The sequence below is a fragment of the Genypterus blacodes genome, unplaced genomic scaffold, assembly GCF_046128005.1.
Source record: "Genypterus blacodes isolate CSIRO-AG114 ecotype Tasmania unplaced genomic scaffold, CSIRO-AGI_Gbla_v1 ptg000348l_1, whole genome shotgun sequence".
Taxonomy (NCBI): Eukaryota; Metazoa; Chordata; class Actinopteri; order Ophidiiformes; family Ophidiidae; genus Genypterus; species Genypterus blacodes.
The window spans coordinates 505,280-524,169 of record NW_027467132.1 but is presented as its reverse complement, the minus strand read 5'-3'; the positions used below and the strand labels follow the sequence as shown (position 1 = coordinate 524,169).

At 47.9% G+C, this 18,890-nt stretch overlaps 1 protein-coding gene across 1 annotated transcript; it reads right to left on the bottom strand.

Moving 5' to 3' along the window:
- Nucleotides 1–14,571: 14,571 nt before the first annotated feature.
- LOC142988754 (Golgi reassembly-stacking protein 1-like) lies at nucleotides 14,572–18,339 on the bottom strand. The gene is made up of 9 exons (XM_076137991.1): nucleotides 18,126–18,339; nucleotides 17,541–17,621; nucleotides 17,172–17,375; nucleotides 16,868–16,954; nucleotides 16,641–16,771; nucleotides 16,425–16,560; nucleotides 16,210–16,327; nucleotides 15,986–16,117; nucleotides 14,572–15,635 (listed from the first exon to the last, which is right to left on the bottom strand). The coding sequence occupies exons 1-9, from the start codon at nucleotides 18,189–18,191 to the stop codon at nucleotides 15,346–15,348; spliced, it is 1,245 nt and encodes a 414-aa protein (XP_075994106.1). The 5' UTR covers nucleotides 18,192–18,339; the 3' UTR covers nucleotides 14,572–15,345.
- Nucleotides 18,340–18,890: the final 551 nt, after the last annotated feature.

Sequence of the window (18,890 nt, the reverse complement as noted above, 5' to 3'; positions counted from 1 at the left end):
TGGATCCAAAATAGGCAATAAATGGAAGACGGCGACTGAGGTAAACAATTTGTGTGGGTAAATGTGTGTGTGTGTGAGTGTGTGTGTGCTATCTACACTTTCAAGGCTAAGTAAGACGCACACAAGCAAATAAAGAATGCAAAAGCTCTGTGTATTGTCTTGTATTGTCTTAATCAATATGATGCATCACTACATGCATCGATGCTCACACATCTCTTGACCCTATAGATTATGAGATTCTCTTAACTCTAGTCTGGGCTAATAAAGCAGGAAGTAGCTTTGGAGGTGACTGACATATGCAAAGTCTGGTGCTCAAACTTGCCTCCACTGGTGATGAGATCTCACACTTCGTTTTCACTACCAGTGATATTTTCTGCTCTTCACAGCAGAGAGCCTGAATGTAATTGGACCCCGTGACTTCAGCAGCTGTCGGCTTCACGTGTGATCTTTTTGTGCCTGTGAATGTGTTTTAGTATTATTTTGCTTGTGTTTGTGAGGCTTCAGCTTACGGGTCGCTCCATCATTTACCTTTACAGAAGTGTTTGAGCTGAAGAAACAGTTTGTGCCGACATAGATCCTCATGTGTGAATGTGTTCCAATACTGATCACTCATTAGTGGTCCAGAGAGAGAATCGTAATGAGATATTACTGTTCAGATTATTCCAGCAGGTCACCGTGACCCAAACTATGGCCTCCATTTATCAGCCTGACGCTCCAGTAAAGAGCCGTTACCTTCAGCAGACACACTTACACACGGATACAAACAGTGTGTATATGGGAACCTTATATGGGGACACGTCAGTCTCTGAGGTGAGGCTGCGTGCGAGCTCGTCTGGCACGTTTCCTTTAGCGCCGTGTTTGACTGACACTCCAGATGAAGTGGTGATGCCTGAGGGCTGGACGGCACCTTGAGCTCTGAAGATACGGCGAGCTACGCCTTCGCAAATGATCCCTGCAGATTGAAGTGTTGCCTGAGAGGACGCAAGGGACCGAGAGGCAGATATGTGGAGATACTGGAGGCTTACTCTCAGGTACAAAAGCCTCACATAGAAAACCTCCACCAAGGCCAAAGAGCTGGATTTCAAGCCTTGAAATGTACTTCAATGCACAGCAGCACAGTGAACGACATTTTCTTCTTTATCCAAAGCAATCAAGGTTGAAAATACGCCTGAACTGCTCCACACTGCTCCACACTGCTTCTGCATCGTCTTGGTTACAGCGGATGGCAACAACATCAATGTGATCCCTCTGCCTGAGCATCAATCCACCAAATCTGGATCAATATCTGCAAAATCTGTGCTGAACCAAATCTCTTGGCAGACCATCACAGGACACACACGCGCACACACACGCGCACACACACGCGCGCGCACACACACACACACACACACACACACACACACACACACACACACACACACACACACACACACACACACACACACACACACACACACACACACACACACACACACACACACACACACACACACACACACACACACACACACACACACACACACACACACACACACACACACACTACACAACTGAACTTTCCTATTTAGATCTGCATCTTTGTTTTTCAGAGGGATAAAATTTCAATTAGCTCATCATCCTGGGCACAACACAAGGGCTCTTCCTCTTCCTCATCTTAAGGGAGATGGTCTAATTTAGAGAGAGACCGTCTCGTCTTGCCCTAGGTGCTGTAACCTTACGTCAGAGGCTGTGATTAAGATGCGGCCATTTCTGGTTTTGATTAGCCTGAGCCTCAACCCACTCAGACTACTGCCACAGACCCGCCCAGGGAGGATTAATACAGCAGCCTTTCTCTCTCTCTCTGTGTGTGTGTGTGTGTGTGTGTGTGTGTGTGTGTGTGTGTGTGTGTGTGTGTGTGTGTGTGTGTGTATGTGTATGTGTCTGTGTGTGCTGATCCATAATGCATGTGATGCTTCTTGACTAGAAGCCCCCTTTGGATGAAAAAGCTCTTTTTCCTTTGCGACTGTCCGCCCATTAAACCATCACATCACCTCTCATCGCAAATCACAAATAGATGTTCCGCTCAACTTATTAGCATTACAATTATGCAAATGTGTCTCTGGGTCGTTATGGCGCCCGGGAGTGCTCTCTCATTCAAAAGAGGAGGGAGGACAATGCTGCAGAGACCCAACGTGCAAACCGTGAAAGGAGAGGGTGTTGTGTTTGTCAGGTACAGCGTGTTCGTGTGTGTCTGTGTGTGTGTGTGTGTGTGTGTCATTTTCCACATTCAACAACCTCGTCATCCTCGCTTACCCGTCACAATCTTGATGGACTGAGAGAAAGGGACTCTTCAGCCAAATTATGAGGTGCAAAATGAGCAAAACTGTGGACGGCATAATAAATCACACTCTACCTCCCTCTCCCTCTCTCTCCCTCTGTGTGTGTGTGTGTGTGTGTCCGGTCGAGCACTGCAGCCTGTAGTTGCTGTAGAAACACTGAACAATAACAGCGATGAAAGTGGTTTGCGCCGGCAGGTGCTGCAAAGGCTGAAGTGTGATGTTGTCCGTCAGCGACACACACACCAGCTGTTCAAATCCCGACGTCCGTCTCCACAAACACTGACATTAACTGTAGCACTGTGTAATTTCCAGGTACTTGTACATTTGCGTGTTTCTATTTTGTGCTACTTGCTACTCTCTTATTGCATTTTCCTGACGCAGTTTCATACCTGTGGGAATCTGTCCTGCACTAGTAGATGCATGCTAAGTGTCTAAAGTCAGCAGTGGTTGTTAGATCTAATCCCTAAAAAAATTCCCCAAACACAGATCAAGTCTCTTTAGGCCGAACACACTCCAGATTTTGTGGTTTTGCAGCTCAGAACGGCGAGAGTAAGAAACCCTACGAAACCAGATCGTGTACTTAATGCGGCGGCGGCGGCGGCGGCGGCGGCAAAGTGACTCGCTGCAGCTCCTCTAACTACAGCGGCCATTAGCTCCCTCTAATTGGAACGAATACATCTCAGCCCTTTCATGTTCTCTTTACTGACTCTGCTGCTCGGCGTCGAAACAAAGCGGTGACACAGATGTGGTGAAGCCGTCTCACACTGCACACACACTGCAGACACCCGGCACACACAGCAATTTAACTCTTCCTCCTTTACTGCTTCATCTATTCATTCTATTATTCTTTCAATTTATGTTAACTTTAATCGCCTTCGTTTGCATTTTTATGTCTGAACGTGGACTCGTTCTTTGCGGTTCAGTGGAAGCAGAGAGGTCAGCGAGCGAGCGAGCAGGCGAGGGAGCGAGGGAGCGAAAGCCCCGTGAAAGGACGAAGGATGATGCAATGAAAGACCACAGCGGCACATAACGCCGTCTTAGACATCACTTGAGCTCTTTTGGTGCCACTCCATGCTGGGAGGGTCCAGCAGAATGAGACTGAAGAAGCAGCAAATGTGGCACAACAAAAGTTAACAAAGACAGGGCAAGAAGAAAGGCGGAGGTTTGGCCTAATTACGGCGAGGAGAAGGTATCAGGAGGCAAACGTTCACCTGGTGGGTTCTGCACAAAAGACACAGAAAGAGTTCGGTGAAGCGGTTGCGATCAATACTATTCTGTAGTACGGTTTACTAGCCGTCTCCCTGTGCGTCTGCGGAGGTGACCACAATGACAGCGTGTCGGAATAAAATCAATCTGCGACTACAACAGATGGAGATGGGATCGACTGCGGCACGGAGGACAAACGCGAACCCTCCGAGGCATCGGGAGAGTCGCTGATGCGCCGCAAAACAAGCTGACTGCAGATTGACGCGTTCGTCATATCCAACACCTGATGCGTTCGCCGCCTGCCGGGAGGAGGGAAGGAGGATGTTCATCACACGTGGCAGCGCTGATGGACGCCGGCAATTACATTATCCGATTATCAGAGGGGCTCGATCCATTATTTGATATGGAATTAACTGTCATCTGCATGCGAACAGAGTCGGGGAAGAGAGAGAGAGAAGGTCAGAGAGCCAAGTGATTTATCACAGGAGGTTATGGATTCAGCTCCTATTCATCACCGCGATGTTCTCCTACCAGTGTTACCTTTCCATGAAATAATAATGTATGTTGATTAATGACATCGTTTAAAGTCAAGATGTTTTATGGGAGTGAGGGAAGCCCTAATGGAAGCACACATAAACAAACAGACAGTCAACAAACTGGATACACAGTATTTGTAACTGATGATAGATAAATCAGTGGCTCTCAAACTGTGCCTTGAGGAACACCGGTGGTAACTGAGGCGCCTCCTAGTGGTGTGTTGCATAACCATTTCTGCAGCGATTGAGAAAGTTGGAAGTTCTGCTGTTGCTGCAAATTGTTCACTACTAAAAATGTAAAAAATGTGACCATGTTGCATTTTTACTTTAGCGACGGTCAGTAATCTATGTGTGTTCCTGCAATCGCAACAAATCCATCTTCCTCTTTAGTTTTCCCTTTAATGTGTCGACACCATCAAAAGGATTTCCCAGGCTATTTGTCATTCAGGTCGGCGTACACAGGGAGAGCTGAAGCCAGCACTTTCATCATCTCCCTTGAGAAGGCGTTTCTTAAAATCTGCTTTTAAATTCTTGCTTTTGCCACCATGCCCTCCTGCCCCTGCTGCTTCCATTAAAATACTCATTGCCACGTTTGCGCAAAGTGAATTCAATCGAGGCGGCTTGCTGCTCGGGGACGTTTTCTTCAAAAGGTTCCTTGCTGACAGACAGTATTGATCTGAGGCGGTCGGGTCAGCCCATTAAGATTTATCTCTGTGACTCTAAAACATGTTGCTGAGCTAATGCTGCGCACGACCAGATCCAAAAGGTGGATAAGCATCAGGAAGGTGACGCGGCTGACCAAGCGTGCGTAGACGTGTGACGTCCGTGTCGTCAGGGACGCTGTGAAACACAGCCCAATGTCATCAGCATCAAACTGAAATGAGCTAAAATGGCTTAAGATTATGAGAAACAGATGTACATGACACAATACATCACATTAGCGGTTAGTAGGCTAAGAACGACATAGAAAGCAGGAGACACAGCACAACAGAACCAGCTCCGACCATTGAAGAGAATGCGTCAACATGTTACATAAAGCTCCAGGGAGAGCATATGTGCCAGAGCGTTTTAACAGAACTAAAAATAGGGAGGATTTGGATCATTTCAGCGGCATCACCGCGTCTAATGAGTTCACTGCAGGATGTGCTGAGAATTGTGTGAATTTCAAGATGGAGTGGAGTGCAGGGAGACAAAGATCAGGATAGGAATCTGTGCCTTCACCGTCAGGCCTCTGCTGCTGGAAAGCAAAGCAGCGTTCCAGTCGAAAATCTATAATTTAACTATCAGGCTTTCACCTCTGGTAGGCATGGGAAGCCCGGAATATGAATCTAAAGTGCAGCAGGTCTGAGTCACATCAGATTCTGCTGACAGTGGATGAAGATGAACTTACTAACTGTAAATGTTGTTATTTCGCCGCCGTCGTCCACTAAATTCGATTTCAATAGATTTTTTGGAAAATTTGCCCAAAAATTGTAATTGCCCTTGTTGGGTCACAAGTGGGCGTGGCCTGTATGGACCGCCGCCCCACTGACTCAAGGAATCCAGGAAGAGATTGATTGTGATTGATGGATTAGAGAGCTTCATCTACTGCTGCTTGACCACTGCAGCCACTTTGTTATTTATTGTTCCCATGCCTGTTGTGCCTGCTGTGCCTGTCGAGCCTTCGGAGCCTTCGGGCCTCAGAGGGAGAAAGGAAAACCTCATCGACCCCACAGAACGCCATACGATACAGCCCTGATCGATCAGCTCGCTCACTCGTTGGTCATTATCTTTACTGCCTTGTTACCAGATGGGGCTAGTCAGCACACACACACACACACACACACACAAATCACAAAACCCCTAACAACCTCACACGCCTCCTTTTGTGCAGATGGACCCGTGATGAGATCAGCGATATCATATGGAGGGAGGAAGCGCAAATTGCAGAGGTTCACTGCCCATGTCTGACGAGGCGGGACAAAGACGGCAGGAGAGCGCAGACGTCAGGGGGCTATTACCTATTCAGCCCCCCCCCACCTTCTTATTAGCCCAGATCTCACTCTGAGCAGGTAGGCCGGCCTGTCGCTCGTGCTTATATGGTGGAAGGAACAAATAAATGAGCTTCCCTCCCCTCTGTGTGATTGACTGCGACCGCTTTCTAGCTTCTTCTTTCCACAGGCTGTGACGCCGTGTTGCCAAACGTGTGGATTAGCTCCCCTCCCACTCAGTAACATCAAATCTGGCTGCGATGGGAACCATTACTCACAGGGGGGGGGGGAGACAGGGGGGTGGGGGGAATCGCGACTGGAGCACCGGAGCCGACGCCGTTATCACAACAAGACGCGATTCCTCCATAATCCAGCTCTTTTAAAGGAGGGAGGAAGCTTGAAGAAGGAGATCCTACACTGAAGAGAGAGAGACACCATTACTGCTGTTATTCCGAGGGGGAAGAAACAGCAGCTTGTGAAGAAGGGGGATGTTTGATTTATCCCCCACTTCACACTAAAATGGCCTCATTAGAGAGGATTCTTGCTCGGCGGAGACTTTTTATCCCCGCAACGACTCCCAGCACAATAAAGTGTCAGACGTTACTAAAGAGGCGTCTGAAGAGTCGCCTGCCTGTCACGCCATCTCTTTGTATCACACAGCGACCTGAGCACATGTGAGACAAGACAAGACAAGACAAGATCTGAACCCAGCCACCGCTCTCATCCTGTTCCTTTGTCGACTCATCTCTCATGTTCCTCTACACCTCTCTGCGGCTCTGACCTGAAGGCTCCTATTTATATGGCCGGGCATCTGTCAGCTGGATCTCACCGGCAGACTGCAAAGTAGCTCGGAAACGTTTCTTGCTGTTTCCAGGACTTTCACAGAAAACAGGGAGATGGGGTTCTGTGCTGAATAAGTTATGTTGTACCGAGCAGCGAAAGGATGTCAGGTCACGCCGGCTTTTTGCTGCTCCCGTCAGAATCCAGTGACCTCGTCCTCTGACAAGCGCCGAAGCAGAGAAGAAGAAGACGGTGTGTTCCAGAGAGAGGAAGGGAGGCCATGAGAGGAGATGAAGGGTGGGTGAGAGAGAGAGAGAGAGAGAGAGAGAGATTGATGGCCACGACAAACGCAGACATGAGTCACGTTGCCACAGACGGACGGTTTAGCGCCGCAGCACCCGGGTCATGGGGGCGCTGACCCGCCGCGGAGAACCAATGGGAACAAGTCGCACAACCAGACCGACCAAACGAGCCCAGACTGCACGATCGATAACTCCTTGATAAGACTTTTACGGTGCGATTTGTCGGGGGTTTGATGTGACATTAGTCCCCTTAACCAGAATTTATGTGCAGTCATGATGTCGTTTTGCGTTGCAGTAACACTGAACACAACAAAGAGAAACAACATAAATACGAGTTATGCATTCAGAATGATAGTGAGGACTGACTGAGAAGAAAGCAAATACTGTATTTATGGTGGACAAGAAGGGAATTAAAAAGTAACACTTCTAGTTTACTTTAGAATAAACTATGAATAATTTGGGAACAAATGACACAACTTGGATTCAAAAGAGTCTGAAATCCTTTAAAATATGCTGAGACATAATATTTAAGAAGTAGAATATTCCCTCTCCTTCCCTCTGAACTGCAGCAGAACGTGTAGACGAGGCGGGTAAAGGTACCAAAATGAAACAATGTAAGGAGGATAATATATTCTCGGCTCAGTTTCCATCAATTTATGAATTTTAATGGAGTTTTTCGTTTCTCCTTAGCCGAGTTCTTTACGGATTAAGGCAGCAAGAGGTGGCGAGGTAGAAGGAGATTTTAAAGCGGCTGACTCACACACACACACACACACACACACACACGTATACAGCCTAAAAAATAAGAGGCTTATGGCTGCATATTCCTCAGGGGAGCAATTATAGCTATGTTCCAAACTCTCAACAGAATATACAGGAAGTTAGAAACAAGATTAGGTCAGAATTGTGTAGGTGGTTTCAGCGCCAACGCTACGACTACAAACAAAAAATGCACAGGCCTATGTTATCACGTGCCAACATGCAGCAGTGTGTGTGTGTGTGTGTGTGTGTGTGTGTTCACGCTTTAGCAAAGTGAGCAGGTTAATGCTGTTGATGTTGTTACGCCTCAGATGGCGAGGAGGAGGGAAACGATAACAGATGAACCTCAAGCAATAAAGCAATAAAATGTGATATTGCATCGTCTCTTCATTTTGTCTTTATCATTTTACATCACAAAGCTTATTTACTCCCCCATGTCTGTGTTTACATGTGCACGCATGTGTGTTTGGGTGTGTGTGTGTGTGTGTGGGCTGTCAGTCTTTTCCTTATTAAATCAGCAGGAAAGATAAAATGCCCCTCTGTGCACACTGAGTGGAGGAAGGAGATAAAAGCTTCTGACATCAGCGGGAGGTCGCTCTGCTCAACGTGCCAGAATGTACGCTCGCGGTTTCATGTCTCCTTATGGTTTACCGTGTAAAGACGAAGGCGGCGAAAGGAGTGTATTAAATTGCCAACATGAGAGTGTGTGTGTGTACGTGTGTTTGTGTGTGATGTAAGGGTGCAATAGTTCAATAACGGCTTTTGAAAGACGTCTGTAAACTTTAGAATGAAGTTACGACAGCAGTAAATGTGCTTAACATGGGGATTTCCATTTACTACTACATGATGATGGATCAATCGATACTCTAAATCTGCCTTCTTAACTTCATTTCTACCTTTAGTTACTCGCAAATCTGATCTTGTATTAGAGCAGATTTCCACTGTGGTGTTAGCTTGTGTACTTAAGTGGGGCTCTTGAGGGCTCGACCCAGCTGCTCCATTTTTCTAACCTTAATGCAGTCGCAGCACTGGAGGTCCCTCAAGCGTCTCACCGCCAAGCAGCACGCAGATCTGAGACCACCGGAATCCGCCTGAAGCCACCACTTAGATGCAAATGGATCCTTCCTGAGCCTCTTCGATCAATTGATTGTTTCAGACGAGAGCGAGAGAGTCGGTCCGTCCCCCTGGAGAGGTTATCAGAGGGTCGGCACAGAAAAGAGGAAGCTGAGGCAAACGGGGAAAAAAGGACGTTTTCTACGCCACAAATATCCATTCTTGGTGTTTTTCAATGGTTGAGCTCTGATATATATAGAGATGGGCTGGATTTGCACGAAAGATAAGTAGTTCTATGTGAGACATTAAGACATTCTCTGATATTCTGCCAGCGACATCATTTTAAGGTGTCAGAATTTGCTCCACAGCGATGAATAATTGAACAGATGGCGTCTGAACACAGTTTCCTCGCATCGTATCATAGTTTGCAGGAGGTTTAGAATGATTCGGCTACAGTTTCCTACACGGTCTTCACCCCTCCAGCAGGGAAAGTAGAAGAACGCCAGAATTGTCAGGAGGCTAAGCAGAGGCTGGGTGGGGAACAGAGATGGGAACGGGAAGATACAGCAGCTGCCAGCTGGCTAACTTCAGGGCACACACACAGAACACACACAACACACTGCAGTCACGCCTTAATAATAACACACAGCTCCTGCCATAATGGTTTTACAGAGAGAGAGCCTGGATGGTGAAGCTACAGATTCATCACTGTTCTGTTCCAGGGATCACATTCAACACGACCCGATCATTTCTATCTCCACTATAAAGGGCAAGAAATGCATAGAAATCAGATGTCTCAAATACTTCAGCAGCCTATAATTGAGTCCTTGGCGGTAACACGCAGTTGCTATAGTGACGCAGAGAATGCAATCGATGAAAGTGGATGCGGTGGCCTGCAGGGGCCAGATATGATTTGTTAATTATTTTGTTAATTAAAGGTCGGTCCCATTATTGCTGCTTGTCACGAGCCATTGGAGTGCTGAGGCGACGTCTTGCTAACCGGAATGCTTCAAGAGTAATCTGGCATTTATGAGCGCAACCGTAACAAATCATTCACTCAAATTCAATCTTTGCGCTGCAGAGGAACTCGCAACACGGACTGAAGACATGGAAAGTGAACGCAACACAAACAACAACAACAACAAAGCCATGAATTTCCTGCAAATCCGGAAATTTTGTTTAATCGCTGGGGTATTAATGAAGATCCCTGCCACTAGGGGGTGCAGTCGGGTCACAAGCGGCGGTGAAAGAGTCTTACAAGCTGAGTTGGGATTAGATTCAGTTTATTTAGCCTTGATGCATAAAAGACACCAAACGAAGCTGAACCACAAATTCTTGCAAAACGTCTCATCCCCTTTAAAGTTCTACTACGCCTGATTAACCTCTTCTGTGCCGCTAAGCCTCCCGCATGTGAAGGAGCATTGTGGCGGCGCATGCAGGGAACATAATGTACTGTGGGGAAATTAGGCTCTAAATCAGTGAGCCGCTCCTTCCCACGCAGCGTCTCCTCCTCTAATGCGTGTGTGTGACGCACGTGTCTCGGGGCCGAGCCGGGAGGCGTCGGTAGATGACCAGGCGGACCCTCGCCCCACACACACACACACACACAGGCCCAGATGCATGCACATACGCAACATCCCGGCTCTTTCTCACTCCTGTGTTGACAGTAGGAGCCGCCGATGACTCACAGGCAGATAAGCTGAGGCCCGTGCGGGTGTTCACGTCTCTAACCGCTGTCAGGTGGAGGCGGCGATGGCGTGAGTCCACCTGCCCGCTTCTGTTTACCTCAACCTAGGTAAATAAAGTCTTCCTTTTCATGCGGCGGCCGTGTTGGCTTAGGAAAACAAACCCTGACATTTCCATCTCCGCTCGTCCCCTCGGACTCAGGAGAGCGGCGGCACAAAATCATTCACCATTCATTCAACGCATCGTAATTATGATTAATGCCACAGAGTGATGGTTGTTCATGTAAACTCTGATAGCCAATTAATGACTTGCATAAAAAAATGGGCCCTGATTTGATGAGGCAATAGCAGCATGTGGAGGAAAGCGGAATTGGAAAGAACTGGGTGGAAAAGGAGAGAGCGCTAACGTCAGCGGCAACGTCTCTCCTCCTTCTCTGCAAACACACAAAAAGGAAGAGGGGCGGGGGTGCCGAGTGTTTGGAGAACGTGGCTCTGCTCTGACCTGATAACAGCGCCTTTTCACTTTAATACACAGGCAAAGGCAGCGCGCGCACACACACACACACACACACACACACACACACACTTACTTTTCATCGAGCGGCTGCCATTTTGCCCTCGCTTTCATTAACCTGCCTGGCTGTGCTCTGAATATTAGAGCCCTCACCGTCTCTCGCTTTGGTCCAAATAATGCAGCGGCGAGTCGACTCACACAGCTTTCTGACAGCCCCCAGGTGTTTACACGATCATTACTGCCCTGGAAATACGCTGTTTGATACATTCAGCTCTTTGATCCTTTTTTACATCTGGCTGGTTTTTGAGGTCGAGCAACAACAGCAGCAAGAAGAACAACAAGTCGTGGATTGAAACCAAACCTTCTAAATCTCTCTTCTTACATCGTTACTTAAGTTTTCTTTGATTCTGGGCCTGTAATGAGCTCATCTTTCTGATTAATTAACCAGAATTACGCGGGACAGCTTCAAATATTTAAGATTTGCAGGAAACACATCACACATCTTCCCTCTTCTCTTCCCTGCCGGTCTGCACACTTCCCTGAGAGTTGCACTCTGGGTAATTCCACGTATTCTCAGTCTAATCCCTCTCGCCCCGAGGTGGTGCCGCCATTTTGCTCCCGAGAACCCCCCGACCCCGTTTATTACCCTCCTCTGCCATCAGGTACAGATCGGCTGGCCCATTTTTCACCTCTTCACACTAACACACTCCACACACACACACACAAGCACAACCAGAGCTGATTGAAGGAGCTACAATTGGAAATAAGTGCCGGCGCCGTTTGAGTCTAATAAATCAAGCGACCCGGGACGCATTCATTCATCAGCAGAGGAGAATCTGTTCTCTCCTATTCAAGCTTTTCTTACATTCAAACCCGTTTCTCGACCTTATTGATCGGCGTACATCACATTCGGACACAAATGACAACGAGACCTCTGACACTCAGGCTGTTCCTGCAACGTGAAGACCGAAGCCTTTTCATGCTTTAGCGGCCTTGCATGCGATGCTGTGCGCCTGTGAAGGTTTAACTGTAAGTAAGTGTAAATGTGGAGCGAGGAGCGCGGCGGCGGCGGCGGCGGCTATGCGTGCGCTGCCCTGTGGGGGTGACGGTTAACTGAAAATGAGGTTAACTCGGAGAGACGGCTCCCCATCGGGTCAGAACTATGCCCGGTGTGGTGATGTGGATGTCATATCAAGTATGTCACAGTCACAGGGAAACAGCGGGGGGGCGGGGCGGGGGGGGGAGTTGGACACGCCGACTTGAGAGCTGAGCCTCATCTACGGCTTCTCACAAAAAAGATAAGATACTGGAGTGTTCTTTCAGCGTATTGCTCCAAGGAACGAGAACGGACGGCAAACGTATTGTCGATCCACTTCAAAGGCCAAATCCGTTCAATCTCTACGTCGGTCTTGAGAATAAATTAGCGAGCGCGCCTGAGGGAAGCTGCAGATATTGGAGGGAAGCAATTAGCAGATATTGGATTAAAGAAGCAATTAGATTTTGACAAATGTGGTCGCCCTCCATTGAGGGTTTGGGAGAGAGGAAGATGTCGGAGTGGAATCTTCCGGACAGATGGGCACAGGGGGTCAGGCTGACAGAGGAAGAACGCGTTGGCTCCTCCTCCTCCTCCCTCCCTCCCTGCTGAGTAGCAATTAGTGCTGGAAAATAAAGCAGGCAATAAAGGAAGACCCTCACTTAACCCCTTGCAGCCTAATTTGTGTTTTTCACGATAGGGACGTCAACACAAATTGCATTGAAGAAAAAGCTGATTCAGCGGACGGACGGATGGAACTGGACGTGTATCCGGCTGGATGTTCCAGATGAAGTCAAGCCCCTCAGAGCGACAGCCTCTGTTGCATGAATGAATGTAATTATGTCGTGTACACCGGGGGTCTGGACGCAGGCGGGGGGGAGGAGGAGGAGGAGGGGAAGGGGGGGGAAGGTGGGGGGGGGCACTTACTGACATTATTCCCTGGGCTTTTGGTGCCAGAGCGGCGTGAGAGCTCGTACGCAAACACGGCCCCCGGCACGTCCAAATATAGGAACACGCTGCCGACGGAACCTGCTGGGGAGGGAAGGTGACAGGGAAAACAGAAGTGTGTGAGCGGAATCTAAGCCGTTCCTCCTGACAGCCCTGCAGAAAAGAAGGAAAACATAGATGGATGCTGCATGTTTCTGTGGAGAAGTACCAGGTTTCTCTCTCTCTCTCTCTCTCTCTCTCTCTCTCTCTCTGACGCCATGACTCTCTCCGGTTGTAGCTTGAGGAAAAGCGGAGCTGACATGCGGGTTGGGCCTCGTCACTTCCGGGTTCTTCCACAGGCGGTCTCTCCACTTGACACCTTCACCTCTCGGCTCATCCCAGCTGCTACCTTCCCCATACAAAACGCCTCCAACAGGTGCAGAGGTGAAAAACCCTCAAATCACATCTTCGTCGACTGTGTATTTGTGAATTTTGTCAACACTGCTGTTTAAATGTATGTGTGTGTGTGTGTGTGTGTGTGTGTTGCTATGGTTTAAATGTGTGTGTGTTGTGAGGAGAGCCTGAGGTGCCGAGCTGCTTCGCACATCTTGCGTAATCCTCCTTTCTACAGATACAGATGTGCCAGAGGAAAGCTGTCAAAACTGGTGCCTGCTTAAGGAAGCCTCTCTCTCTCTCTCTCTCTCACACACACACACACATACACACACACACACTGTCAGCTAAAGACAAAGCCACCCCCACACACACAGGCTTTTCTCTCTCTCTTTACTGCTGCCCATCCCCCCCTCCCTTTCCACAGAGGAGCACCCTGGTAAATAATTAAGGCATATTTCTCCACGGCTTCGCGCTGCAGCCGCCCTGCTTTGGGTTTCCTGCTATCTGCGCCTCACGGACGCTCGGTTATTCTCATTTAAGAATCCGGATCAAAGCGTGCCAACATCTGCCGCCCCGTCTATTATCCCAGAAGAAGAAGAGGAGGAGGAAAACCCCTGAGACAGGAGCTGTGGCCTGTAGCTTCTCGGTGAAGGAGCTGTAATTTCCTCTAAGCACTTGAATTATTTAGATTTCAGTTTCTAGGATTACTTTAAAAAAGAGTTACACACACGAGCAATACATGCAGGATTCACATGTATAAGTAGTATCAATGACAAATGATGTGGCTTCAATTTCCCTTCAGTTTCTCCTCAATCCAAACCTCTTCTCCCGTTCTGCTGGATCCGACAGAACAGCTCACTTTGAAATGAATCCCATGGTTTCCCCCCCCTCACAGTCTGGGCTGCGTTCTCCACGGCGGCGCTCCACGTCTCCCTTCATCTTTTAAAAATACGACCCAGCAGGCTGGAAGCTTGAGCGTTATTGTTGCTGCAGTGGCAGAAAGATGAAGCGGTGCAGATTTATAGCGAGGCGTTTGCTGACACCTGCTGTCCCAAAGCATGAACTCACTCCTCCATAAGTCACTGAGCTTTGACATGAGCAGACGTTTATTATTGTGTGAGCCGTTCAGACTCAAAACTCAAAAGATTGTTTGCCAAAGTGGACCCTCCCGTTTGCGATTACACCCAAAAACAATCAAAAAAGGAAATCAACTTTATCCTGAGTAGCTTCTGTCACATAAACCACAGCCCATTAGTTTCATTCATTCAAAGTATAAACAGGGGGAAATCAGGGGGGGGGGGGGGCGATAGAGGAGAAGTCACCCATCGCTACGGCAACTCCATGATTAAATGATAGAGTAAAGGCCTGAGTTCTTTATAGTAGCCTGTTGCGTACGTATAGTATGCAGAATCCTACTGAGGAGATGGAAGGATGTTGCTACGGCGATGATATCGGGCCAATCAGAGAGGAGAAGCAGCATCCAAACGTAAACTACTTACATTCCAAGAGCTACAAAGAGAAACCCTGTAGGTTCTTTAGCTGAAACATTCTTATTCTGTTTCATATTCTAACTTCTTTGCACCTTTGTCTTATGTTGCTTTTGATGCAAACGAGGGTAAAAGTGGCTTTTAACAGCGGCTCGGCCTCCACTAAGGCCTCTTTCCTGTCTGATGAGGAAACACACAGTGCGGATTAAGGTGATTACAGTGTTCACATTCATATTGCGTTAAAACTTCGGACCAGTTTGCCGGTCAAACTCTTGTCTAGAAGTGCAATCTTGCATGCAGCAATGTTGATTCTACATAAATAAATCTCTAAATTAAAACAATTCCAGTGTGGGACACTATCAGTCAGCTCGACTCTCGCTTATTCGTCTAACGCGCTCGTCTCTTCTCCCACAGAGTCTGAGGGCCTAACCTCCGTATCTAGCACCTGTGGCGTACCGTCGTCACGCGGGTCTTCGAGCGGGTCTTCGAGCGGGTCTTCGAGCGGGTCGTCCGCATTGTCGACTTTAAGGCCGGCGATGTCCTCCAGCTCCTCCGGCAGCGGGGAGGGGTTTGCGATCGGGTCTTCGACTCGTTCCCGCTCGTCTTCCTGGCCGTCAGATTCCTCCTCCTGCTCTGGAGACGAAGGCCTCTGGCAGACGGAGGAATCGTCTGTACCAAACCAAAACCAGTTAAAAGGAAAATTACTCCATCAAATACATTTGTTTGAGTGTCTAATGTACTTTCATCAGTTAACAATCATCAATCAGCTGTGTTAAGTCTTTATTAAATCCTTGGTAATGTTATTTGTCTAAAACTGTTTCATTAACCCACTGAAGGACATCATTTCTAGTTTAAATCTATTCACACATATTTGCTGTGTGTGGATTCAGTTGCAGTCGTCTGAACTAAGGAACGCCAGCAGCTGGATTTAATTATGCCGATTTCTCTTTTCAAGCAGGACGACGTTAATCACGTAAACTCGAGCCGTTCAGCTGCACAGTTCCATCTCTTGTACTTACCGAGGCTGAAATGATCGCGAGAGTCGTCGCCGTAATGAACGAACATGGAGCTGTGGCCCGTCTGGTCGGTGGAAAGCACGTCGGACTCGTCTGGAGCCGCCGCCTCCGCCACTTCGTCTGTGTCGGACACGTCTGCCATTTGCAAAAAGGATCAAAGTCAGTTTCAAGTCGTCCGAAAATGCAAATCTGAAATCATACTGCATGCTGACAGGAGTTGTGGTTACCCGGGGTGATGGCGGTCTGTGTGGGCGAGGCGTCGCAGAGGTCGTGCACAGCTTGTTCTGCTTGGTTCAAAACTGTTTCGCTGACATCAGAGGGGCTAAACTCTGCAACCGGCGCCACCTGAGGAAAGAGTTTAGGTTTCAGATTGGGGGACGACATCATCACCACACAAAAGCCTGACAAACAATATGATACAGTACAATACGATCCCCTGTACCTCCGTTTGCCCGTTTGCCAGCAGGTCTTGAGTGCTGTTGCTGGATTGAAGCTCACTTTTAGTCTCCGGAGTGTCTGACTCGGCTGGACGAGTTGGGATCCTGTGCAAGTAGCCGTAGCCGATACCACAGCCTAAGCTAGGATAAACACACACACAGGCATTGGTAAGTCACAGGCATCGGGTAATTTTGATAAGATACATTCATTTCCTTCCCACCTTCCTTCTCCTCCCCAGGCTCCGTTGGGAGTCACCACCACCTCTCTGCATTGCTCGCTCAGCGTGTTGTACACCAGCAGCCTCAGAGGTTTCCCCTCGCTCGCTTCGATCAGGGAGAAGAAATCCTCCGACTGTGACAAGAAACAGTGCAGTGTGTTACTCTGACGTACGGTTCTTTAATTCACACATTTGCAGTGAACACAAGGGACAAATAGGTATAATCTTACATCTTGTAAGACCTGGTCAGCTCCCACAATGAAGTCATAGTGGGCGCGGAGGCCTGCCAACGCCGCGGGAGAGCTCGTTTCTACATCCTGACAGGGGAAAAGAAGATTACTGAAGCTTTCTATGTTCAAACACAAGGAAATAGACAACACATTATCACACAACGGCCTCAGCAAGTAAGAAGTTATATCATTCAGTGTCTAGAAGCTTGCCTACATGACTCAGCCTTCTGTAAAACATGAGGATCCTCTAGATAATTCTGTGTAAAAGGAGCAGCACCCCAATCAGGGTCTCGGCTTGACTTACCAGCACATGCCAGACGTTCTCGTTAGCTCCCTCGAAGCTGCAGAAGCGGACGCTGGCGCCCAGCAGACCCTGACCGCCCCACATGTTACTGGGAGTCACCTCCAGCTCCTTCACCCTCTGTGTTTTGGTGTTGAACACCTCGAGTTTGATCGGTTTCTCCACATTGGCCTTTAGCAGGTCTTTCAGCAAGTCGCTCTCTTTATTCTGGAGGGAAAAGGGGGAATATGGACTGTTGTAGTAATGATCATTTTGAGAAGAACATACCATGAGATTCTGAATTATGAGTGCAGGTTTGGTTACTAGTATATTGCTTTTTGGAAAGAAAAATAGGTTGTGTGAACAGTTAGGTGATGTCATGACTCTACTTACCAGTCTGGTGTGTCCCACTGAGAGAATGAAGTCGAAGAATGGCTCCAGTCCGGCCTTCTGGGCAGGAGAGTCTGCTTGGATCTGGAATGTGAGGAGGAAAAGTGAGAATTTGATTGGGAACACAAAGATCTCAGTGTGACAGTCGCCCCCGTGTGTCAGCTCTGGGTATTGCAGTGATGAGAGTTTGGGGTTCCTCGCAAGCAAATGCGCACAGCCGGCGTTCACCACATGGCTGAGGACAGTTTACACACGAACGTCTATCAGATATCTTTGTAACTTATCAATGGCGACTACGCGGGTTAAGCAATGGCAGTCAGAAGCTAAGCTAGTTAGCTTGGATACGTGTCAACATGCCACCTCATCACCGCAGGACAGCGCGCGGCGAAGATGACCGCGATTTAAAGAGCGACATCAGCGAGAAGAACCTGAATGACAAGGGGTTGTTTCCACGGGCGACAACAATCTCTGCTCAGGGTTACTTAGCACAGCTCGTCGGCAAACTAATGGCAACATGCATGAGTAACTTAGAACGGGATTAATCGGAAACAGAGATCCGCAAACCGGCACAAGGTTGTCGGAACGTACCCCGTGGACATGGTAGCCACTGTTCTCTCCCCCGTCGCCTAAAAATGAACTCTGCGGCAAACCCATTGGCTTCAGACGTGACTAACACTAAGAAACAATGTCACCGAGGTAGATTTAAAGTCATTACTAAGTGGTGGAAGTGTTCCGTCGCTAATTATAGCTAGCTAGCGCTAACAGCGCAGGTAGGGTGACAGCCAGGCACTTGTGAGCAAAGGCAAAGCTAGTAAATAAAGATGCCAGATAAATCGATCATGTGAGCTCTCTCTCTCTCTCTCTCTCTCTCTCTCTCTCTCTCTCTCTCTCTCTCTCTCTCTCTCTCTCTCTCTCTCTCTCTCTCTCTCTCTCTCTCTCTCTCATCCAGAAAATATATTGATTGGAGCGTCTCAATAAATAAATGATGAATATCAGTATTGCATTATTAAAGTGTAGATTAACCTCCTGATTTTCACATTTTATCTTCGTCCTCCACTGATAGGAGACTGTATTTGGTGTGCATAGTCTGATTAAAGTCAGACTGTTCTGTGCCTTGATAGGGACACCACCTGCTCCTTTCCCACCTGTTCCTTTTCCAATCAGTGATAAGAAATGTGACCTATTATTATATAATGACAGCTTTATAGTTTGTAGATTCTTTACTGTTGACGCCTCACTACACATTTATTCATTTACATTCAGTCACTTGACACGTTTCATCCAAAGAAACGTTTATATGAGATTTGAATACGACACAAGCAAACATCTAGTCTGGTTAGAACAACAAGAGAA